The 24,869-nt window shown below is 43.5% G+C and overlaps 1 protein-coding gene across 5 annotated transcripts in view; it reads right to left on the bottom strand.

Moving 5' to 3' along the window:
* The window catches only part of KALRN (kalirin RhoGEF kinase), a 381,465-nt gene that overhangs the window by 162,012 nt on the left and 194,584 nt on the right, over nt 1-24,869 (bottom strand). For all 5 annotated transcript variants that reach the window (XM_056861631.1, XM_056861626.1, XM_056861625.1 and 2 more), the window contains exons 18-28: nt 22,184-22,299; nt 21,115-21,237; nt 18,838-19,020; nt 17,036-17,154; nt 14,277-14,343; nt 13,383-13,492; nt 12,323-12,392; nt 11,100-11,189; nt 2,677-2,769; nt 1,233-1,344; nt 501-691 (exon numbers count right to left, since the gene is read on the bottom strand). In XM_056861631.1, coding sequence (XP_056717609.1) covers nt 501-691; nt 1,233-1,344; nt 2,677-2,769; nt 11,100-11,189; nt 12,323-12,392; nt 13,383-13,492; nt 14,277-14,343; nt 17,036-17,154; nt 18,838-19,020; nt 21,115-21,237; nt 22,184-22,299 — 1,274 coding nt within the window. The remainder of the gene's footprint in view (nt 1-500; nt 692-1,232; nt 1,345-2,676; nt 2,770-11,099; nt 11,190-12,322; nt 12,393-13,382; nt 13,493-14,276; nt 14,344-17,035; nt 17,155-18,837; nt 19,021-21,114; nt 21,238-22,183; nt 22,300-24,869) is intronic.

Below are 24,869 nucleotides of genomic sequence, written 5' to 3'. Positions count from 1 at the left end.
TATTTCAGCCTTAAGCAGCACATTTAGCCACAATTAATCACTAACGTTTTCAGATATTATTTGTACTTTGCCTTTTGGTAAAGTGAGATAAAACTAGTCCTGATGGGCACTAGATCACACCCAGTGCCGGATTTACGTATAAGCTAAACAAGCTATAGTTTAGGGCCCCACTCTCTTGGGCCCCGCCAAAAAATTTAAAGGAAAAAAATTGTATTTCAGTTCAACAATTACTTTGATAAAATACATATTTTGTTATGTGCAAATGGCTTTAGATACCTATTAGGTCCATAAATTACCATATAGTATATATTCAACACAAAAAACAGCGACAATTTGTTGTTGACAAAGGACAGCTGGACATATAAAGGGCCCCATTACCTTCAATAGCTTAGGGCCTCATCAAACCTAAATCTGGCCCTGATCACACCTTTCAAACCTGGCACACCTTTATTTTCTGTTTGTATTTAACAAAGACCCTGAAACCCACAAAACAGACATACCAGTAATTTGTTCTTGTAAACATATTTTGTGTGTCCTGCAGAATCTTTGATCTCTTTGCTAAAAACAAGAGAGATTTCGAAGAGAAACAAGTGCCTCTCACGACCCTTCCGGATAAGAGACTTGGGATCCCATACTTGGAAGGAATCCTGAAGGATTAGTTCTCCCTGAACATCCAAGTTTTCATCAAACCCTACAAATAAAACAAACCAAATAAAATAAAAACATAGCCTCATGCAATCTGTTTCAGACGCTGCTAGTCCAAAATTAAGAACTGAAGTTTGTTTTCTTGAGAACCACCAGAAATAATGGTTTAAATGCTGTGAAATTCTTTGTACCTTGAAGGTTATCCATGATCTCTTTGCCAGATCAGGCTCTTTTCCCATCCTTTGTCCCCCCACCTCTCTTTTCATTTCTGCCACTAGTTTATCTTTGAGAGGTCACAAAATTTTGAGGCAGGGAATGAATGCTTTGATATTAATACCAGTGAGGGACATCTGTACAAAACTATTGTGCTGAATGAGTGGGACCTTCGATGTCATACATAAATGGTGGCAAAGTTGTGACAAAGTAGTCACTTAATATTTACTCAATCAAGACAAGCATCTGGGAAAAGCTACCCTCTATCTACAACCCCCTCAAATCACACAAGGGTTCCTCAGCCCCTTTAACCCCATGCTAACGTCTTTGTGCATGCAATAGCCTTCTCCTCCCAAATGCCAACATCTACTTACCTTCCAGCATGCTGACATGCATGGCATCGTTGGCTTTCTTGGGGACACTCAGCATCACCTCCAAACCATCCTTGAGTTCTCCTTTCCCTTCTTCACAGCATGTTAAGAGCTCCTGAGGAGAAACAAAAACCAAAACTGAGCCCCAGATAGATTGCCTCCTTTTAGCTGCAGCTAATCAGGACAGAACATCAAGGAACTAGGTTCTTGGGAAGGGTGTGTCAAGGCAGATGTAAACAACGTTGATATAATATGGATCGTTTTATTGAATGCTACATTTAAATTGGGAAGCTATTCATATGAGTACAATGCCCCAGCTAGATCTCTCCTGTGAACCAACCAGATGACTGCCACACCCTGTTACCAAGCAAAGAACTTATCAGCTGCCTCTTAGATAGCTCTGTGTATTGGAGATGGGATAGTTAAGGTATGGAGTGTGATACTTCTATGCAAACAGGTTTGTAAATGTCTAAAACATTCAATATTTGTGCATTTCTTGAGCTTAAAATGGACAATTCCTTTCTCAGGACATGTTGCAAATATGGATTGTCCTACAGATTTTGTATTCACTAGGGCACAGATGTATTGTAAGGAGTTGTTCCCAAGCACACGGAATGTGAATAATCCACAAAGGTGGAGACTAAAAAAATCTCAATAAATTATGCATTCAATAAAAGCCGGAAAGGAGAAACCGGTCTGTGGATTTTAAGGTGCTGACATCGCTTTTGACACTAGAATTGCCTCCCTATGTGCTTATATTTATGCCTTTTGGGAAGCCTGCTTTAACTGTAGATTTGTAAATAAAACAAGCTGTTACAGAGACACCAGAAATCTCCACTGCTTGCTCTCTTCTAAAGGAAACTGGCCTCATAAAGACTGCTGTAGATTACCCAATGCTCAGGGAAAGAGAAGCCTGAAACCTAGCCTGAAAGCAAGGGTATTTTCTGATGTCACATTTAGTCCCACAGTGAAGCCTACATGTCCAGTGAGCGAACACATTTTGCTAAAAAAAGCTAGTTTCAAGGACAGGGTTTGGCAGAACTGAGGCAAGTGGGTTAAGAAATAGAGTTTCAACTCTTGAAATCACTGTCCACTTGCTACTATTAGCCTAGAAGGAAAGAGAGATGGTTAGCCATCTTTTTTTTCCTTTGAGAACTAAAGGCAGCAAAGGAGGGGGGTGTCAGTGAGATAGCTGAACAGGTTTCTTTCCTGTCTTTTCCCCATGCAACTCCAATCCAAATGAGACCTGAACATGGCTTCTATTAGCAACTTTAAAATGCTGGGACCCAGTCACGGATTTCCGAGTGCCCTGATTTGAGCTTAAGACCATTATCAATCAGTCCAAGACTGGGTTCCCCGGCTGGCCTGATCTGGGATTCACATCCCTGCCGATTATCAACTAAGTAAAGGGACATTAAACAAGTATCACAATAAATTATTAATATACCTTTAATAAAAGCTGGTACTTGGTTATCCTTTGGACAGGTTTGATTAAGTAGGAGGAAATGGAGTTGGCCAGGCTGTGCCTTTGCTGGATTTCCTAAACAAATAAAAAGTTAATGTACAACTTAGATGCTTTGAACATACAAACATATTACAATGAGAGGGTTACCAGTTTCAAAAGCAGCCATACACAGTCTATTTTAGTTGGAATATACGTGGACTGATCACTTTTTTGGAGCTAGCAATTATTACGCGGTTTCTTAAAAAACAACAGAGAAATTTTGCAACCTCCCTTGTGATCATTTAGAGAGAACAGCTCTGTGAAAGCAGGACAGTGAGGGCCCTGCCAAGAAAATAATGAACAATTTGCTTGAAGTAGATTTTTACTCCCGAATAAAATCTGACTTCCTCTGATATATGAGGGTTTAAATCAGATACTTACCATTGAAGCCTAGGTTAATTTCACATCTGGGATGGGATGGTAGCCGATCACTATCGTAATCCTTGATATATTTTTAGATATAAATTGCTTAGTAACTTATTGGACCACTTTGGGAATGGAGTTCTTGTGTTGCTAAATTTGAGAGCAATCCAGAGCCATTAAAATCAATGAAATGTGATTTGTACTTCTTTAATCCAGCCAACAGGGGGAGCCAGTTAAAACCGTCCAATTCTTAACAAAAGCTGTCTTCTTCAATTTGGCCCGAAATCAAAACTTGCTTTATGTCTGTAATGTGCCGGGGTGTACTCACACACCAGAGTGCAATCACACACTGCAACATCTCCACATTGTACAAGGCTAATGTAACATTAGATGGGGTAGAAAGGTCGCTCTGGTAGATGTGCCAATAGCTGAATTTTAGAGAGCAATGACTGCATGCATGTGGCCCCAAAGCTTTCCCCATTCTTCTCAGCCCTACAAGCATAATGATGAATACAGAGTGAAGAAGGGTCCACCTAACATATTTATCTCATCTTTTCCTATAAGAGGAGCCTTGTGGCGCGAGGGGTAAGCTGCAGTACTGCAGTCCAAGCTCTGCTCACGACCTGAGTTCGGTGCCGACTGAAGTTGGTTTCAGGTAGCCGGCTCAAGGTTGACTCAGCCTTCCATCCTTCCGAGGTCGGTCAAATGAGTACCCAGCTTGCTGGGGGTAAAGGGAAGATGACTGGGGAAGGCACTGGCAAACCACGCTGTAAACAAAGTCTGCCTAGGAAACATCGGGATGTGACGTCACCCCATGGGTCAGGAATGACCCGGTGCTTGCACAGGGGACCTTTACCTTTTTCCTATAGGAGATATGAAGGCAGGCAGGAGAAGCAATATGACACATAGTCGTTCATTTCATAGGTAAGGTGTGTGGGTCTACACCCTTTCCTGATGATGGCCCTAGGGAAATAAGGAAGTAGCAGGAATGCCGAAACAATCTGACCCAGCAACAGGACAGACATGTTGTCAAGCAAGACAAGAGAGCTCTGCTCTATACCTCAGATGAGGGATCACCTTGCTTTAGCAACATTGAACTAATTCACCACTCTGTTCTATGACTTATTCCCATCTTCAGTCTGTTCAAGTTAAGAAAATAACGAACATGAAAAACAGTGTCTAGATTCTAACTTAGGATGACCGAACACATTTTATCATGTACAGATAATGAGAAGCCCCAATTGGGCCTGGTTTCCCAGCACATGTATAACGTGAAGTACAGCAATATAACCATTGTCTAAGAGATAACTGCTTCAACTAAAGCAATTCAGAGAGATCATGGATGAACTGAGATTTGAACAGGAGATTCTAGTTCATAGCATAAGCTCTTGACCACTATAGTATAATAACTACAAGTTCCTCCTATGCAGAAAACTATGAAATGCACAAAGAAGTCTAACTTTGTCGGTGTTTCCCACGGATTTTAGCCTCACTGCTTTGCTGTCTAAGAAAATATTTCTGAACATGTTTGTGCCGTTTAGCTATTACATCTAACCGATCTATATGTACATCTAACCTATCCTCCATGAAATTGTCTAATCCCCTTTTAAAGTCACCTATACCAACGGGCATCACCATATCTTTTGGCAGCAAATTCAATTAATTGTGTGTAGCAATATGTCTGTCCTGGTTTTGTCTGTTGGTTGCTGCCAACCAGTTGGGGTGGGGGAAACCTTAGTAACTACATTATGAGAGAAGTAGAATGATTTCTCTTTCTTCACAGTCTCTATACCATGTATAATTTTATTAATTGCTATCATGCCCTGTACATGTGGTACAACCCTTACAGAGGCCATGGAATCACTGCACCATGTTCTGAGGAGTTTGGGAGAAGTTCAGTGGGGTCAGAGCTGTGTACCATGGTCCCAGCACATAGTTGCAGAATCCAAGAGCCAGAATCCAGGGCAATACCACCCAGTCTGCAACTCCCACCTTATGATGAAATAGCCAGTCCCTGGTATGGCATGCTCCCTTTCAATTATTATTCACCCAGAATAGATTACCCAGCAGACTACTTTCCTGTACAGCTCCAAGACTCTGCAAAGGAATCAGAAATTAATACGTATGCCCAGTCTAGAACCTCTGTGGCAGCTTTTCTGGGGCGGCGCTCACCAGCCCTTCTCAACATTCCCAAGTGCCTGCAGGTTCAAAAAGGCTGGGGACCCCTGATCTAGATATGATTCATGGGTAGGGTTGCCAGTTTCCAGACTATATCTCTCCAGACTACACAAAACAGTTCTCCTGGAGGAAATGTCTGCTTTGGAGGGTGGTCTATGGCATTAGACCTGCTGAGATCCCTCTGCTCCCCAAATCCTACCTTTCCCAGGCTCCACCCCCAAATCTCCAGAATTTGGGGCAACCATATTCATGGGGGTTCTTCTTCTTCCTTTTTTTTAATATGAGATAATTACACTGAGAAGGGAAATTTTGCGTTAGTGGAATCAAAACAAATTAGTCCATATAAAAGATTCTCTAGACTAGCTTTGCAGTGGAGAAAGATACCAAAGGACTAGGGTTGCCAGGTCCTCCTGGCCACCAGTGGGGAACTGGGGGGGGGGGTAAGGTTGCCAAATCCAGGCTGGAAAACTCCTGGAGATTTAGGAATAGAGCCTGGAGAAGACAGGGACCTCAGCGGGGTACAATGCTATAGAGTCCACCCTCTAAAGTATCCATTTTCTCTAGGGAAACTGATCTGGAAGTGAGTCGTAATTCTGGGGGATCCCACCTGGAGGCTGGCATCCCTACAAGGGACTGGAATATACTTAATTGTGGATTTTCAGTTCTAGTTTACAGTGCTCAGAGCAGAATTTTCAGTGCTAAGAACAGAGCCGAAAGGTGGCAGCCACAGCACTTAACTTCAGTCATGATATTCTGATTTTCTTCTGCTCTGAATCTGTAAAGTAATTTGTAAAGTTTAAAAAATGCCAAATCAGGCCAGAAGCAATCTGCAGTCTTTTTTGCATGACTGAATGACTGTACAAGTAGTTAGAATAAAGTCTACTGAAGAATTTAGCCCTCAAAATGCAAAGCAGGTCAGCTTCTTTTCCTCCCATTGCTTTTCACAAAAATGGATTCCCTATCCTACAAGCATAAAAAAAACCCCACTCCTATCTGCTTGAAAAGCATAAAGTGGCCTTTAACATCAACATTTTAGTATCAAGCAATAGCAAAAAGTTTCCAGCCAGCATAACACAGCTGGGTTGGAAAAGCTTAGCTGGGCAAATGCTTTTTTAATCTGTGTCAACACTCTGTCGAACAGGGAAATCTGCTCAAATGTTAGATTCCCCACTGGAAACCTTGGAGCGGGTTGAGATGCCACCTGCTGGTTAGTATATTTAATTGTCATACATGTTTTCACCAAGGGGATAGGGATTATTCTAAAAGGGTCCTATGGGACTCTGCCCAATTAAAAATAATAATATTCCCTTCATCATCATTGTTTTTTCTTAGCTCACTGTAAAAGTTCTAAACATTGAATTAAATAGAGACAATTTAATGTGGCACATAATGAAGAAAACCATATAAAGCACTAGCAGCTGCATCTAGGTAGAAAGGCCGCCAAGGGACTGCATTTGTAATTGGAGATGTCCAATTTAGGGTTAGATGAACAATTATGATAAGTAGAGCAGGGACCAAGCCAAATTACAGATCGACCTATGATGCAATTAATAAAGCACACCTTTATGTATTAAAAGAGACTATCCTGCTCCCACTATTAGGTTTCTTATATCTGCTGTAAGGAGCTAACGACTCACCCCCAGGTCGGCTGGCAGCTCCTGTGAGGACAGGGTAGCCCTGAGGACTGTGACCAAGGTGACTCCTGGTGGCCTGACATCACTGGGTGCAGTAGTGGGGGGTGACTGTGGCAGAGCCTGCTCAGAAGGCGCAGCCAAAGATGCTCCTGGATGATGCAATGAGGGAGGGGTGAGGCTTGAATCAGCATGAGCTGAGCAGGGAGGGCTGAGGCCAGCAAGCCATGGAGCCTCAGCAGGGACCAGTCCCACTGGGGCAGCTGTCGGCTTTATACCCCCATGGGTTGCAGGAGCCTTATGAGAAGGGGAGGGTGACCACCAGGCTTGCACTGGATGCACACCCCTATTTAGGGGGTTGGGGGAAGGCCTAGCTGAGGAGGAAGGGAACACACCTGTTTCCTAGTGCAAGGGAGAAGGCACGCAGGAATGGAGGAGGAGGGTGCTGCATTCCCCTCCCCTCTCCATCTGAGGCCTGGGGAAGGAAGGCGTCATCGTAGCAGGTTTGATCAGGAGATGATGGGAGCACGACAGCTTTACCCCCTCACTCCTAGCCACAAAGCAACCCGGGGTGGCTACCAACAGGTTTTCAGGTGACCCACCCTGCAAGATCTGCCCTTTGCTCAGAGAACAATAGTTGTGTTCTCATGGATATTTAACAGTGTAATCTTAAGCAGAGTTACAAGCATTGACTTCAATGGACTTAGAAGGTTTGCAACTCTGCACAAGATTGGGTTGTAAAATACCCCTGGTAGAATATGACTAATGTGGGAGCCATCTGTATTGTAGCTGATTTCAGGGGTTGGGTTGCAGGGTGGAGGAGTGAAGAATGCCTGCCTTCATGAACCAAGATATATAGCTAAATGAATGAATGAATGAATGAATGAATGAATGAATGGTTCCTAAGTTATTCAATCTTAAACGTAAAATCTGCAAATTCAAATTTCTGTAGCATTTTTGTTCTGTAGAGACAGCAATTAACTAAGGTTGATTTGCACATTTGAAAAAACACATTTTTATAAATATCAGCTCCAACTTTTAGCTGCCCAAATAATAAAAGTCACTAGTGAAGACTGATTCTTGTTTTGCTTTGACACTGCAAGTAGAGGGAATGGTGGTCTTTTCAAACATGTAGCGGTTTAGGCACTTTCATCTTTAAGTGGATATGTCCCATATGGAAACTAACTCTTGATAAAGAATTTTAATAAGGCTAGAAAATATTTCACCAGGGTTTTTCCAACTATCTTTTTGTGTGTGTAATGAACGTGAAGCTGTTACTTTATTCATCGTGAAGGATCCAGATGTCTTCCCACAAAGCAGACATTCTCTTGCAAGGGCTACCGTATATACTCGCGTATAAGCCGAGTTTTTCAGCCCCAAAAAAGGGCTGAAAAAGCCGAACTCGGCTTATACACGGGTCAATATGGTAGGGGAGGGGAGGGGGAGGGGGGAGGGGGGAGGAGGGAGGAGGGAGGGGGGAACTTACTGCCGCCGCCGGGCCCACGCCGCTTCCTGCTGCCAAGAGCAGCCTGGGGCGGCCTCCTGCAGCTGCAGGGAGGCTGCCCCGGCCCTCGCCCGGCCGCACCGCCGCTTCTGGCGGCCGAGAGCGGCCGAGAGCGGCCTGGGGCGGCTGCTCCGGCCCTCGCCCGGCCGCGCCGCCGCTTCTGGCGGCCGGGGGCGGCCTGGGGCGGCTGCTCTGGCCCTCGCCCGGCCGCGCCGCCGCTTCTGGCGGCCGAGAGCGGCCTGGGGCGGCTGCTCCGGCCCTCGCCCGGCCGCGCCGCCGCTTCTGGCGGCCGGGGGCGGCTGCTCCGGCCCTCGCCCGGCCGCGCTGCCACTTCTGGCGGCCGAGAGCGGCCGAGAGCGGCCTGGGGCGGCTGCTCCGGCCCTCGCCCGGCCGCGCCGCCGCTTCTGGCGGCCGAGAGCGGCCTGGGGCGGCCTTCTGCAGCTCCAGGGAGGTTGCCCCGGCCCTCGCCCGGTCGTGCCACCGCCAGGACCGCACCGCTTGCTCCTGCGCCGGGAGCCCAGGTAAGCCTGCGGGGGGGGGGAGGGGTTATAAGCCGACCCTCGGCTTATACGCGGGTGCCTAATTTTTCCCCATTTTGGGGGAGAAATTAGGCACCTCAGCTTATACGCGGGTCGGCTTATACACGGGTATATACGGTAGATTCAAATCCAGTAGCACTTTAGAGGCCAACAAGGTTTTGGAGCTATAGGCTTCAAGAATCAAAGTTCCCTTCATCCCCTCTGAACCATCTACTTTATGGAAGCTGATTGTGCAAATATCATGGGCAACCACTGGATGCTACCTGTGCAATGGGAGTAACAAAGAGAGCCTGTTCCCCCTCCTGTTCACATTAACTTTTTTCAGCTGTAGAGTATTTAAAGAATTATTTGCCGCAGTATGTTGTCACACAACAAAGGTGTAGGAGCTGGAAAGCAGGAGCCTTACTGCAGAGTGCTGTCCAGAATTAGCATCAGCCAGCTGGAGAGCTCTTCAGCCAATGAAGGTTAGAGCTCAACTGGAGACTTATAGAGAGCAGATAAATCTACTTCTTCCTGCAGCCACAATTGGGTCCTGGGTCCTGCAAAGATCTAGAGAGTAGTGCTCTCCTCTTGCGTGAGGCTGAAGCACAGGATGCCACTAGTTCTGAGGCACGCACTCCTTCATCTGGTCCAGGCTTTGGCGCTGATTCTTCATCTTTATTCCTGGGGGAGTCTCTGGGGGCGCTGGAGGTGAACATACCCTCTCAGGGGTTCCTGGTCTATGTATCCCACTGGTTCCTGATTGTAAACCTGCTGTGGTAGAGAAGGCGCAGGATCTTCCCCTAGAACCTCTTGGATGCAGAGACAGCATTGGGTATAGTGGCAACCACAGGGGGCTCCTCAGCTGTGGAAGAGTCCTCCAAGGAGTATTCCTCCCAAGTTGAGTGTGGCCTGATAGCTACTGCTGCCAGATGGATTTAAATTCTAGGAGAGCCTGCCTATTTAAACTCTTTGCTGCATGAAAGCATCTTTGATTTAGAGAACTGGCTTTGTAGTGCTCATTCTAAAACATGCAAAATATATTCTACAGATGTATCATAGGCCATTAATGTATGGCTAGGTCATCATTTCTTTGTCCCTGTTCTGTTGCACGCTTTCCAATCTCGCGTTCAAAAAATCGAACGCATGGGGCGGAAGAAGGGGCAGCTGAAGGAGCAGCTGCCACTCTGCCTTTGACAGGTGGAGGCGGTTGGAGGAGGTGGCGGCTGGAAGTGTGCAGCATTGACACTAGAAGGAGCTGCCGCTGCTCTGGCTTTGATAGGTGAAGGCAGGTGGAGGTGGCTGGAAGTGTGCAGCGATGGCGCCACCGCTTCACCTCTGATGGTGAGGCTCCATGCTCCGGACTGCAGGCTTCTGGAAGGCTGAAACCCCGGCTGGTGCTGAGAGGAGTGGAGAGGGGGGAGGCGGAGGAGGGTGGTGAAGCAGCAGGAGGGGGGAGAGAGAGTCGTGGGGTCCAGGGGGCAGAGAGGCGCGGGGTCCGGGCAGCAGATATTGCTGCTGCCGGGGTCAGGCAGCAGCTTCTCCTAGTGGGGAGTTGACCCAGCACAGAAACGCACCAGCAAGCACTCGCAACTGCTGCGAGGCTAAATTTAAAATTGGGACAAAGCAGGAATTGGAAAAGCTGGGGAAGTTTCGGAAGTAGGTGGGTTGATCATGCAGGCAGGAGATGACCATGCGAGTTGACTGGAGAGATTCGCTACATTCGCAGGGGAATTGCAGGACACAACGGCCATGAGCTTTCGACCCAAGAAGGCTAGACTTGAGCTGGACCTACTCATAGTTTGTGTGCGCGCGTGTGTGAACCTTTGTAGCAGTACCAAAACATCTTGTCTTTTTGGTGATCTTTGCCACTCCTGGCCAAAAAAATTATTTCATGTGCATGAAGACAAAATGACTTTGCACGATCAAAAGAAGGTAGGTTTTTTGGGGGGCGGCGGCTGGGTATGTGTGTGGAATTAAACACTGAAACAGTTAATTTATATGTCATGAGACACTATCCAGCAACCTTGGGGGCTGGGGCTTCCCCTTCTTCCCTCATCATTCCCTGGCTGCCATTGTAAAAATGAAAACCACAAAGCAGTTTTAAAAAGGGAAGCAAAAATAAGCATGTTTCATTGTTTCATCTGACGGAGTGAAGCAATAAGTGCTTACATCGAAGAATGTTCCTGCGTGCTCCAGGATCAGCTGGCTGGAATCCGGCTTGTTTTTGCAGTAGGTGACATACATCTGAAATTTATCTGCCTGTGAAAACAAACATAATGATGGGAAGAAAAAGCAAGATAAGCAAACACTGCACTCGCCCCATTTCTACCAAGCTTCCCCAGAATAAATATATGATATGCGTCAGTCCCTCTAACAAGGAATGTAGTACTGCAGACAAATGGAACAAAAACAAGCCAAACATGAGCTTAATGTTAGGATGCTACAGGGAAACCACAGCAACATTACAAGGGAGATAACCATGGTTTATTTATTGATTTGTAGTCTATATTTACGAGCCACTTTTCAGCCTTAAACAGCTCCCAAGGCGGTTTATGATAACAGTGGTTGTCATTACCATGAACTAAATTTGTGCCTGTCGGTGCTTTTGAAAATCCTATGAGTAAGTGGCCTCTGTCACATTTTGATTGTTGTTTTACTGGCACTGAAATATAGTAGCACTTATGGATATGGGTAGGATTCTGAAAAGCTTCCATGGGAATAATGTGTTTGACAGCACAATTCTGTGCAGTTAGGCTGGCCAAAGCAGGATGAAATCAATGGGCTTACTCTGGGTAACTCTACACACTGTTAGCCACTTTGGTTTTCACACAGCAAAGTAGATGGCCAGATTTAAACATTTTTGAAAAGCTTGATAGACTAGGAACTGAGATTTTCTAAAGGTCTTTACATAAATATTGCATTTACCTAGTGGTACCACTTATTTTTTACATTTGGGGCCCTATCTTCAACATACATTTAACATACTCAGAAACTAGAACAAAGCCATTTCAAGACAGTGTGTTCTAGATCCTAGGAGAACCAGAATTAACAATGAAAGGAAAAAAAAACAGACTATGGTGTATTTCAATGTGCCCCACCATTCTTACTCGGGGGATCCCATCTCATTCTTTGTGGGGGACTCTCAACCTCCTGAACCTGCAAGGAGCAACATTGTCCTCAGCATCCATTGGCGGAAGTTATACATCCTGCGGTTATACATCCTGCGGAGAATTGTAAGCTACCATATACAAATAATTACATGACTGTATTTTTAACATTTACAGTCTGGAGAAAAACTCCCTAAAAGGCTCACATACCATCTTGGACTCCACTCCTCATTTTGAGTGGTTAAAACACCTATTAATAAATGGTGCTACATAAAGGATTATTACCCAGGTGACAAAGCAGTGGCCCACGTCTTCAGGGAGCTGTTCGTATTTTTCTAGTTCTTTCAGAAAAATGCTGAAAAAGTAAGACAAAGGACTCCAGTTAGTTACAATATTCTGTATTTTCCCTTTACCTCATTTCCAATTTATACAGTTTCAAATAACAAGGTATTAATTTGTGTTTACACCCTCTAATCCTCTGTGGAACAGCATGCAGCTGGCAAGTGTCAGATGATGAAACATTCTTATGTCTATTTCACCTGAAAAGGACCCTCCAAATTCACCGAGAACTTTGCTTTGCTGGGAGATTAAAAGCATGTGAAAACTACCCTGAGGAAAGTGCATCATTCTCAGAGCCAAGCCACTCACAACATAGGAGACACGTGGTCAGAGCTTCCAACATGTCCCTGGAGAAATAGCACTGGGGCACACAACATCACCAGATCTAAATTACCTCCCTGATGCTATCAGCATTTTTGTGGGTAATTTAGATCAGGGAAAGAGCACAGGGAGAAAGGATTAAACAGCCCTTCCTTGACCATTCAAACCCAGAGCCATCTAAACTAAATATAAATAAAATCAGAAGATTCAGTCATGGATTTTCCCCATTATGTAAGGATAGCTCTTGATGGAAGTATTTTAAATTTCCACAGAAATTTTGCTCAAGGTATTTTGCTCAAAAATCATACAGAATTTTACCTCAGATGAAATCTGAAGGTTGTCTGTGTAACCCTAAGTACAGTTACACCTTTCTGAGCTCACTGACTTCAATAGACTTCGAATGGTATAACTCTGCTTAGGACTGCACTGTGGGAGGATCGACACAGCAAGCCACATCAAATGTTACTTCTGGGCACTGGAAATCAAAACATGGAAGTTGTCTCCCTCCTGAATAAGTTTACATGTAGACTAGCCCAAAGAAATCTTTCCCAGATTGGCATCTATGGTACAATTCTCTTCTCTCCCACATACTCCAGCCCCTGTTCTTGGCATACATTATGTGATCCTAAAGAATAGGGCATGCTTCTATATGCAAACCTTTCTGAAAATATGGAAGAAAACATACTTATTATGAAAGTCATAAATCTCCTGGATGTTGCCAAAAATTATGTGCTCTTTGTTAAGAATCCCTGGGGGTATCTCCTCCACTCCACTTGTCATCTCCCAAAGGTATGTCTGGAAGACAAGAGCAGTTTTTAAACACACCGTAGACAACAAAAAACAGATCTCCCTGTTTTCTTCCCCAAACACAGAGTGGCAAGAAAAAAATATGAGGTTCTAAATCGGGAACAATTCACACTGGTTAAAAAAAAAAAAAAAGAGGGCGGATGCTCCAGTGACAAGAAAAATCTCAACCCATCCAAAGTGCTGATACCTAGATGCTAGCAAGCAAAATGTATAAATAAACAAATACATGCACACTTGGCTTTGAACTTCAGGCAGTTCAAAGGTCAAGTGAGTTCACATTCAGTGTCAATGGGTTTTTCACTTTGTTTTGCTATGCATAACCTTTTTCTGAGGTCCAGTTGCAGGGTTATTTTCTGTCCCAGGCACAACAGCTCGACGACGCACATTCCTCTTTACCTACTAAAAACCTAATATACAAACCTCATCCATATCCATGCCATTTTGCCAGTGTAGAAAGTAATACGCTTGTGCATGTATAGATTCTTAGGGTATATACAACACTCACTAGGTCTTTGCCCATCAGATGCCAGGGAACAAGGGCAGCTTGAACATCACAAAGAATTTTCCAACAGGCCTCACCTGATGTAATGTCCTGACCAGTCTGTATTCTCCAAAACCCTCCAACAGTAGAAATAAAGGTCATGCTACCACATTGTAATTACTTTTAACCTACTGGTTAAGCCCTAGGAATTTACAACAAGTTTTAAAACCAATACTGGGCATGAGAAATACATTTGAAGGCACACTCCATTCCTTCCATCAGACAACATACCTCTAAACATTCATGCAAATCCCTGACGTATGCCTTCTCAGTCTGAAGCAGTTCAGCCATGATGAATCTAAGAGAAGAAAGGCCTTTAAGTCAATGTGTATATAAAATAGTATATTTATCTGTACAAAATACTAGTTTTTGTTTGCTCAAATATGTATAGTATCACTAAGGGAAAAATGCTTGAAACACTATGCAGGAAAGCCATATGTATGTTTATACATTACAAAAGTAATACAATTACCATAGACAGAAAACCATTTCACATGTTACAACTAATATAATTTTGTATCTGGGTGTGATGGACAAGGGGTTAATCTGCAGAAAAATACACGCAAATACACTCAGGCTAAAGCTTTCCCTCAGCATACACAGGCTGAGAGAGTCAGTACTAAGAGTGAAAGGGGGTGCATCATACTGGGGTTCTGGTAGGAATTTTTTACCATGATTACTTATATTTGTGTAGGACATTACTGATTCAGGATTCAAATCCATGCAGTTTGGGGTGGGGTGGGGGTTCTGGAGGTTCAAGACTGTTACTTTCAATGGAGAATCTATTGGAAGGTCAGGGCAACTGTTTATAAAGATAATGGTGCCAAGTTTGCACAGAACACAGTCCTCCCTCTAATCTTACCCCCCTACTCCCAAATTTCAAGTAAATTGGAAAAGGAGTCCAAAGTAGGTGCTTCTTAGCTCAAGTGTACTTCTCTTTGCTAATCCCTACTGGGGGGGAATGGTGCTGGCTACCACTATTAAAAACAGCAACAACAACCCTGGCAGCATTCATGTTCCTACTTCTACAGTGACTGACAGACTTTTAAAAAAATTTCCAGCTGAAAACTCTGAATTTGCCATCCTTCCTTGGTATGGTCTGTTGTTTGTTTCCTTTCACAGTGATGAAAGGAGGGAGAGGAAGAGAATGGCAATTATTCCCTATGCGGGACTTGAGGGGTGGGCTGGAGTAGCCATTTTTCAACCAAATGACACCAAACTTGCAGTGGAGCTAGTGCTGCCTGTCCACTAGGAAATCTGAAGTTTTAAATAAATTGGACCAAGGGGTTTAAGTCTACAGGCCCTTCAGCCATCGTACTTACGAAGGAAAAAAAGGGCTCTGCCCCCACAAAGGAGGGAGGAAAGGACAACTTCATCTCTCTGCAGCTTGTCTCCAAAGGTGATTGACAAGGATTGCTCTGGGGACTCTTGCAAGGATCTGATTGGAAGGGAGAAGTCCCATTGCCCGGGAAATAAGTAGATTCAAAGGAAAACACAAGCATGTGCTCGTAAGCACCAGAAATTGGAGAGGGGACACAGATTGTGTGGGGGAGGGGAATTCTTAATCCCCAAGAATCCCAGGTTTGTATTTACATCCTGAGAAATCACTGTAACAACTTGAACCAGCAATTTCCATGTATATCTCTGGCTCAAGAATTTTGTAATGCACACCCATAATTACAACAAGCCCATGTACTCGCCCATCTAGTGTCTGCTACTTTTCATAATGTATGACATCTCTCCATTATGAGGGAAGAAAGGACGGGGCAAAGAAAAGTAAGGGCATTAAGGGGCCACATCTGAATAAATATATACTTGTACCACTTTTCCTTGCTCACATAAACACTCCTCCCTTCGATCCACATTATTTCCCTCCCATTAATGTACTTGTTTATTTAAAAGACATACACACACACATTATGTATTGTATTGTATGTGTATTGTAGCTATCTTGTTAAAGCCATGTGATTTAAAGATGTGCATGGCATTCCATAAACTGTAACATTTCTGGGACCAAGAATAAGTACAAACTCAGTAAATCCCACTGTGGTAGTATAAACTGTGGTTTTCATCTTGATAAACAAACAGTGGCCTGGATTCACATAAAATTTCTGCTTACAGAAGGGATTTCCAACAGCAGAGTGCGACTTTCTCTCCTCTCCCTCCCACTGCAGCTTCAAATGCCCCCCAAAACCTGGCTCCTGGGGAACAGAGGACCTCAAAAACAGCATAAAGCAGAGTCAGAGGTCTGCAGTAGGAGGGAGAAAGTGATGAAAATTGCTCCCCCTTCTTTCCATGGAAATCCTGTGCAGGATCTAACCCTGCAGATCACTTTGTGCTGTAACTTGTAATAAATATATGTAAACTCATAATATATATATTAACACACACACACACACACAATGCAATACTTTTCATGTTATCCAAATTCCTTTGCTAACAATTTAGTAAATACTGTTTATAATATATCAATGGGAAATTTGCACACAAGTCCAAAGGAGATAGATCCATTGGTTTATCTCCAGGGTCATAAAACTGAGTTCATGCATTCCCAGGCTAAATCAGAACCATACCAATCACTCAAGAGTGAATTGGCCCTCAGATAAAGTTGCCAAAAAGGGGATTTCTTGCATAGCAAATATATAACACTAATGATTAGACATCGTGGATGACAAACGTCCATAAAAGCAATTGTCTTGTGCTCTGAATACTTTTTTCAAGAGCATCTGTCACTAGTTGCTGCCAAAGATATAACAGGCAGCAATACAATTATGTTTTTAATTAATCAGAAATGGATTCACAGCCGAGACTCTTTGTAACCGCTGCAACCGCACAGTCTTATTTATATCCAAGCTACATAACAGACAGAACAAATGTATCAAACGTGACATCTCACCCGCCTCACAAATGGGTGGGCTTGTCAAGTTAAAACTAGTGCTGTTTGCCCTTCATGCAATAGGATGTTGAGGCACCTGCTTCTCACCACTTACTCTTTCTTTCTGGCTGACTTCCTTTTTTCTTCATTAGCCTCATGATTGGCATCACGTAACTTCACCTCACGATCTGACAGACTTGCTGGGATGATGTCCAACTCCAGGTCCTTATTATCCTGAAAAAGATAGTGACATGGATTTTAAACATATTCCCCTGCTTTGTAAAAGTCAGCAAATTTACAAAGTGGAAGAAATGAAAAGAATGCCAATAGTGTGGGGGAGAGATTAAAAAAAGGACCAGCTGCATCTAGTAGTTAAGGAGTAACTAAAGGACGTCAAATTTGACTGGCAATGGAGAGGGAAGACAAGAGAATTCCAGTCCTTTCCATCCCCACCAACTCACTCATCACTATCTCTTCCCTTATAGCCATGGAGCTGATTTTGAGAATGGGATTGCTTCCCAAAGGCGGTATTAATACCATAGGAGAGGACCACAGAGGCTCAGGGAGATATTCAGCTAATAAATAAATATCTTGTCCTTTTAATTGTGGAAATATAAAGAAAAGCATAGAGAAAGAGGCTGGGATCCTGCTAAAATATTTGCTGATGTAATGGATTTTTAGCAGTGGAGTGAGACTTCTCTACCCCCCCTCCCAATACTGCCCCCAGGAACAGTATAAAGCGGGAATTGGTGAATATCCCCCCCTTTACATCAGCAGAAATGCTAGGCAGCATCCAACCCATTATTCTGCTCAACGTAAACTGACTGCTGCCTTTCAGTGTTCTAGTCAATAAGTGAAAATGCCCCAGATAAATTGGAAGGATTATTTTTAAATGTGAGTGTGTGAAGTGCCTTCAAGTAACTAGATTCCCCCATGATGAAATTTTTCACTATGGGCCACCCCATGGAGTCCTTGGGTCACTTAATGCAGAGGTGGTGGGCAGGTGTGACCCATCCACAATGTTGCCTCCAATTGCAGAGCATTTCTATTCTGGATATGAATGAATGAGAAAAAGATATATTTAAGTTAAATTAATGGTATCTATTAGTACCTCCTAGTCTTATTATTTACTCAAACAAACCAGATCTTTCTTATTGGCATGTATCATAAGTGAATGTTCAGGGTAATTTACTCCCCAAAACTAGGCTAAATGATCTTGCAAAATTTGCTAGGTAACTGAAAGAAAAACCTGAAAAACACAAATATGAAAAGGCTTGCTAGGTTTCATCTAGTTTCTTCGTATTAAAAAGTTACCCGCTTCTCAACCTCTTATCAGTACTGGTAGCTTGTGAATTATTTTTTTAATGCCCTGATTTAACATAGCCCTTTTCCCCTCTTTAAGCTCTTCAGTTCACAAAACTGGCTACAGTAGAATGGACGAAGTGCAAAGTGGCAGTGGCCTAGGATGCCCTTCCTTCATCTCCCTGGGACTCAAGTCCAGCATTTACATTAAAAGATGCACACAAGCCTAAGCTAAAAAGCCATGCAGAAGACAGTGTGAAGCTCAATAAAGTCTGGAACCCTCTACAGCGAAGAATCCTTGCACTAGTTCTTCTCATTCAACATTGCCCTTCTGCTTTGTGATGACTGATCACAGTCCACATCAATTGACCTGAATACGAATTGGTCTCCCTCTACATTTGTAGTAACTTCTGGAGTAGTTTAGCTGCCCACCCAACCACCCACATATAGTCTAGTCTTGCATTGACTTTTATGTTTAAAAAAATCCATGTTGGGTGGCCTACTTGTCCAGCCAAGCCATAATACGTGCAAGTTTTCTTATATCTGACAATACCAATTCTTCTCAGAGTTCTTGCTTGTTCAAGATATCTCAACAAAACATGTGACTTACAGTACCTCTGTATTGATTCCAAGAGCTTTCTCCAAAGAGTAGCGATATTTCCCCATCCTCAACGAGAAGTCTCGATAGCGTTTGTCAACGGTGGTAACCCATTTTCTAATTTCAGTGGCATGAATATGTCCTTTCTCTACAAAGCTATCAGCCAGCTGAATGAGAAGCTTCACTTTCTCCTTGGTTTGCTGCCCAAAAGAGTGTTGCTTGGTTATCATTTTTTCTATGAACACTATGTTCAGTTTTCATTCTAAAAGTAGCCATATGGACCTCATGTTCTTCACAAATATCACTAACATTAAAAGTCCCTGAGATCTCTGGAGACAGTGTAGATGGAATATGTTAAAAAAAAAAAACAAGCTATCTAAAACACTGCACACTTTTGAATTTGCTTGTTCTCTACCAGGCATAAGTGTACCAAAAAAAAGAAAAGAAAAAAAAGACCTTACATGACCAGGCTCTCCACTACCTTTAGCACAGTTTGAGATAATGATAAAATTTTACATTTTTCAAAGACCAATTTTTCCATTGATTTTCAGTGCTACTCAATGGAACTTATCAATCATAGTTAGCAATATCGTATAGAATGGTATAATAATAAACAGGAATCTCATGGCACCTTAAAGATGGGCAGCCCATTCCTGGGGGGAGGTATTTCCATGGCAGCTGAGAGCAGAGGTAAAACAGGGATTATTATTTTTTAACTAGAAAAAAAGAAAAGATGCCCCATTGAGAACAGCGAGGCTGCGACACCAAAAAAGGTGTCGTAGATATGCTGCTGTGTGAGGGGGCATTTCTGGGGCAAACGGCATTAGGAAGTTGTTCAAAGGCAGCTCTGCCATCAGGATTGCCCCCCCCGCCCCAATGGTGGTGTGGGATTTACCTTCTGGGAAATCCCTGCCGGCGTTGAACGCCGGCAGCTCTTGGATGCTGCCATGTTTGCCCCGTGCCGGCATAGGTGCCACCTTATTCCATGATAAGGTGGCACCTACACTGGTGCAGGGACACGCCGGCTCCTAAGGTGCTTTGCCCCCCTTTCATGAATGGGCTTTAAAACATTTTATTCCCCCAGACACTTACATGGACCACAGCCAGCTTTTTCAGATATTTCTATGTTTCTGATACAATAGTAAACATGGGAAAGTGGAAGCATGAGCTACCCTATGTACACTCATTTGGACATTCTTTGTTATAATTTCAGAGATATTGTTCCACTGGTCGTTGTAGTATATGGGGCTGAGAACTGGCAGGAAGAGCGAATTGGTATTGGGTGTGCTGAGAGACTGCAGAGCTGGGCAGCAAAAAGAGACCTGCTTGAATCTGACAGAGGAGGACAGAATTTTCATAGGATTATGAAATTCTGTAGCTCTATTTTAATACTTGAATTCTCTGGCTTATATCCAAACCACTGTGAAACTCGCTCACGCAAGGCAGAGGGAGATGTAGACTTACATTCCTCAAAACATCTGTACCCCATATTACATGGCAAGCTTCTTTCAGAAATGAGCAGAGTTTCAGAAGCAGTTTATGATGTAGGCAATGTTAAAAAGAAAAATGTGCCAGAAATTCCACAATATTAGCAAAAGCATCTTCTATTGTCCTAAGTAGCTCTTCAGTTCTCAGCCACAGAATCCTAAAGAAGTGAGGTATGTTTAACTCTTACAGCCATTAAGTATTTCCTTCTCTAAAATTATTTATTAGTACAAGGCACATGTAGATAACACATGTAGTACAAATATGCATGTGACTTCAATAACAGACTCCTCTCAACTCTTTTTAAATTTATTTGTTGCATATAAATCTTGCTTTTCCCCAACATGGAACCAATGCAATTTACAGAGGATTATCAAGAAATCTACCACCCAAGCACTGACCAAACCCTAAGGCTGCTGCATCATGGATTCTACAATATCATGGAGAGGTCAATGTACTGTCACAATAATTAAAAGACGGGACAGTCTCTTGCCTTTAGCTTGTTCATATATTGTTTGCTGTTTTGCTGAACACAAACACACACAACTGCCCTATACTGAGTGGGTCTATCAAGGCCAGTGTGGTATATTCAGACTGACATTGGCTCTCCAGGCAGAGGTCTTTTACCCTGGCACTTCTTTTAACTGGAAGTGTCAGAGATCGAACCTGGGACCTTTCATGCAAAGCAGGTGCTCTTCCACTGAGTTTAGTTTAGGTCAGGGCTCTTGACAGCAATTTCCAAATGTTTAGATTCCTGTGAAATGTATCACTAAAGCTCATGATGCCTTTAAACGAAAAGTAAGGTTTACCTTGGCAGGTACTTTGAATTCCCCGTATTCTTTCAGAAGTTCCTGAGTTTCCTCTACTGATTCCCCCGTGGAGTTATGAGTAGAGAGATAATACTCTCCTGTTTCTTGGATCCAGTCTAAGGCCTGTAAATGGAAAAGCACCAAACAACAACAAAAAGGGGAAAAATGGGTTGTTTATGTCTAGGCTACAAGTTTCCATGAACATGTTTCAAAATGGACAATTTAAATTATAGTGCAATTCAGGATCGTCTGTTTAAGAAAAAACATAGCAGAAGAGTCCCAAATGCAAATTCTACAAGGTACTGAAATCAAGCAAATGACAATATAGTATGGGGCACTGACTGTGAACTGCTTTAAACAATCACATATACTTATGCAGAAAGAATGCAAAGTGCTATCACATCAGAACTCTCCACCAGCTCCCTTCAGCGGCAGGTGGGTTCTTCAGGTACTGCAATGGGTTCTCCAGAGCATACCAATCAGTTTTCAATATGCCACAATCAATTTTTTTGTAATTACGGAGTCACAGATCTCCCAGTTTTGGTGCAACAAACTACTAATGCTGTTTTGCAGAGATACACCCTGATAAATCTATTGAAATCAGTGGGCTTAGAAGGGGGTAATTCTGTTCAGGATCGCACTATAACACAACTATCCCACTGGAATTTTCTTCCACATCTGCTCAAATAAGCGAGACTTCAATTTTGCCCCAGAGCTTATGACAGAAGAGAGTTAGCTTCAGGTGCCTGGAAAGCATGGAATAGAACGGGTAACAGCAAGGACTTCTGCTTCATGAGCATTGTTGAAACTAAAGTGTGATCTCCGGATTGCAATCTGGCTATTTTAATACTAATAAATCAACCCCTACTGCCAGTTCTAACTTATGAGGACTTGAAAACCACTCTGCAGCCTGGACTAATTAAAAAGATTGAATGCTGGGACTCATCAAATAATATTTGGATTCCCTGACCTATAATCCTTTCCCTCAGCTAATCTATTAAGCAGTCCCTCATTAGCCAACAGCCTTAACAAGCAATGAAGAAGAGGTAGGAGTGTTTTCTTAAGCTACCTGTTTAGCACTGCGCTCAAAGACCACGTACTGCTGGCACTGATCTAATCTTCGTTTTTTCAATGTCCAGAAATGAAGAACTCTGTTTTCTCTCTGCAGCAGCTCACTCAGAATGGCTGTGGAGGAACAGGAGAAGAGTTATCTTTAGTGGCTTGGTAAGTGAGTGCAGACATAAATCGATGCAAATTCAACTCGGTTCTTCACCACAAAGATATGTGTCCCCTCCTCGGAAGCTCTTCAGACCAAGTTTTTTAAAACACAAAACAGTGGAAGAGGGCATTTGCCAGCACAAGCGGCTCATGGACAGTGCAATCCTAAGCATGGTTACACTCTTCTAAGCCTACTGACTTCAAGGGACTTAGAAGGGTGTAACTCTGCTTAGAAAGGTACTGTAAGCATGTGTGGACATTAGTCAACACCCCAAAAACCTTACATTCTCAATACAGAGTCCTTAGCCCAGAGCATCTTATACCATACTTTTTAAAACCAAGCAGCAAGATGCCCAAAAAATTTGAAGGCCTTACAAAATGGATTGGCAGAAATGTTTAAATGCCCAGCAATTCAATGCAACTTTGTAAATAACCATTTTAGATCATCAGTAGTGGATTGGTGTGTAAATATCCGCTTTCTGCTAAATTATATAATATTTATTTGGAACGCTATAAATGATGCTTAAGATCCAGACTGGGCACACAACCTTAACAGCACAGTGATGATAGATATAAAAGGCCTATTAATTTTAGTCCCTTGAAGATTCCCAAACAGGTCTTATTCAGGAAGATAATGGTATTCTGGCGGTCAATGGTATTACAAGTTACTATAGTGTTCCTCACATCACTCCCACATCTGAAAATGTATTTTCAGAATGTTTAATCCACATAATCTCTAGCCTGACTTCCAATGCAGCAGGTATACATAGGGTGCCCAAGTAGATTCCAAGCACTGATAATCCCAGACCTGCATGGCACTTGTATCATGTACCTTCAGACCATGCCTTGATATCCATCAAAATATTTTCTGATACAGGGAAAAGACAGCTCTCAATATGGAAAATGCAGCTGAACACCCTCCTTATGCCCATTACTACAGGACACAATTTACTGGGAAGTTCTCGCGCAAGTGTCATTGAAATGGATGTCTACAGGGCTTGCATGAAAGAACTTCCCTGCACATTCTGCCTCATCTCTTCCTCTGCTAGTCTTCTCTGCTGCCAAAGTTGGCCACACACTACTGTCTATGGGAATGTGCCTGGTAACATGAAATGCTGCCCTAAGATCAAAGGAATTGAAGCTGCTCTGGTCGCCCTTACAGATGATCTCTGCCAACAACTGGATCAAGGTGGGCCAGCACTGCTGATTTTACTTGATCTCTCAGCAGTGTTTGACATGGTCGACTATTATCTTTTGACCCACCACCTCACTGCCCTGGGAATCTGGGGGTTGGCCACACAGTGGCTCTCCTCTTTACTACAAAAGCGGGGACAAAGGATGGCGCTAAGGGAGAGGGTTTCAGCCCAGCTTCCTCTCATGTGTGGGGTGCTGCAGAGCTCGATCCTCTCCCCCATGTAATGCGTACATGTGCCCCCTTGCTCAGTCAGTCAGGAGTTTTGGGCTGGGTTGTCATTAATATGCAGATGACACCCAGCTCTACCTGTTAATGGATGAGCAGTTGTAATCTGCAGCTGGGGACCTGGCTGGGTGTCTGGAGGCCATGATGAAATGGCTGAGGCAGAGCCAGTTGAAACTAAACCCATGAAAGGCAGAGATTCTTTGGCTAGACTGGACTGGTGTGTGTGTGTGTATGTGTGTGTGTGTGTGTGTAGGGCAGACACTCCCTTCTCTTGATGGGATGCAATTAACTCCATTAGGAGTTTGGGTATTGTCTTAGATGCCTCCCTTACAATGGAGAGGTGGGTGTTCAGCGTAGTGAGGACAGCACTTTATCACCTGTGCCGAGTTCAGCAATTAGCCGCTTATCTGTTCCAATCTAATCTCGCCTCAGGGTTCCATGCAACAGTCACTTCCAGGTTAGATTACTGTTACTCACTCTATGCAGGGCTGCCCTTGAAGCTGCTTCGGAAGCTTCAGATGGTGCAGAATGCAGCTGCGTATGTCCTAACTGGGACTCCTTGGAGAATGCATATTCAACCAATACGCTGTCAGCTGCACTGGCTCCAGGCTGGCTTCTGGATCAAGTTCAAGGTGCTGTTTTTAACCTTTAAATCCCTAAACAGCCTGGGAACATCATACTTTCAGGACTACCTCACCCAATATGTTCCCCAAGAGCATTACAATCTAGTACTCAAAATCTCTTGGTGACCCCGGCCCAAAGTTGGTCTGTTTGATCATGACACGAACCAGAGCCTTTTCGGTCATGGCCCCTGCCTGATGGAATTCTCTGTCCAAAGAAACCAGGGCTCTGTGGAACATCTCCCAGTTCTGCATGGCCTGCAAGATGGAGATGTTCCAGCAGGCTTATGGCTGAGGGCAACGATCCTTCTCTTGTTGGATGGATCGACTTCTCCTTCTTTGAGATCATGGCCACTGGCTTAGTATTTTGCATATTATATTTCATCTGCTCCCCCCTTGGTAACTGCAGTTTTTTTCTTTCCCCTATCATTGTTTTTTCAACTACTGGACAGCAGAATATTTCTCAGTCCGAAGGCTGCTTTGGCTTGAGTCATCGG

This window comes from Euleptes europaea, chromosome 15 (genome assembly GCF_029931775.1).
Source record: "Euleptes europaea isolate rEulEur1 chromosome 15, rEulEur1.hap1, whole genome shotgun sequence".
NCBI lineage: Eukaryota > Metazoa > Chordata > Lepidosauria > Squamata > Sphaerodactylidae > Euleptes > Euleptes europaea.
This window is presented reverse-complemented; position numbering and strand designations above follow the sequence as displayed.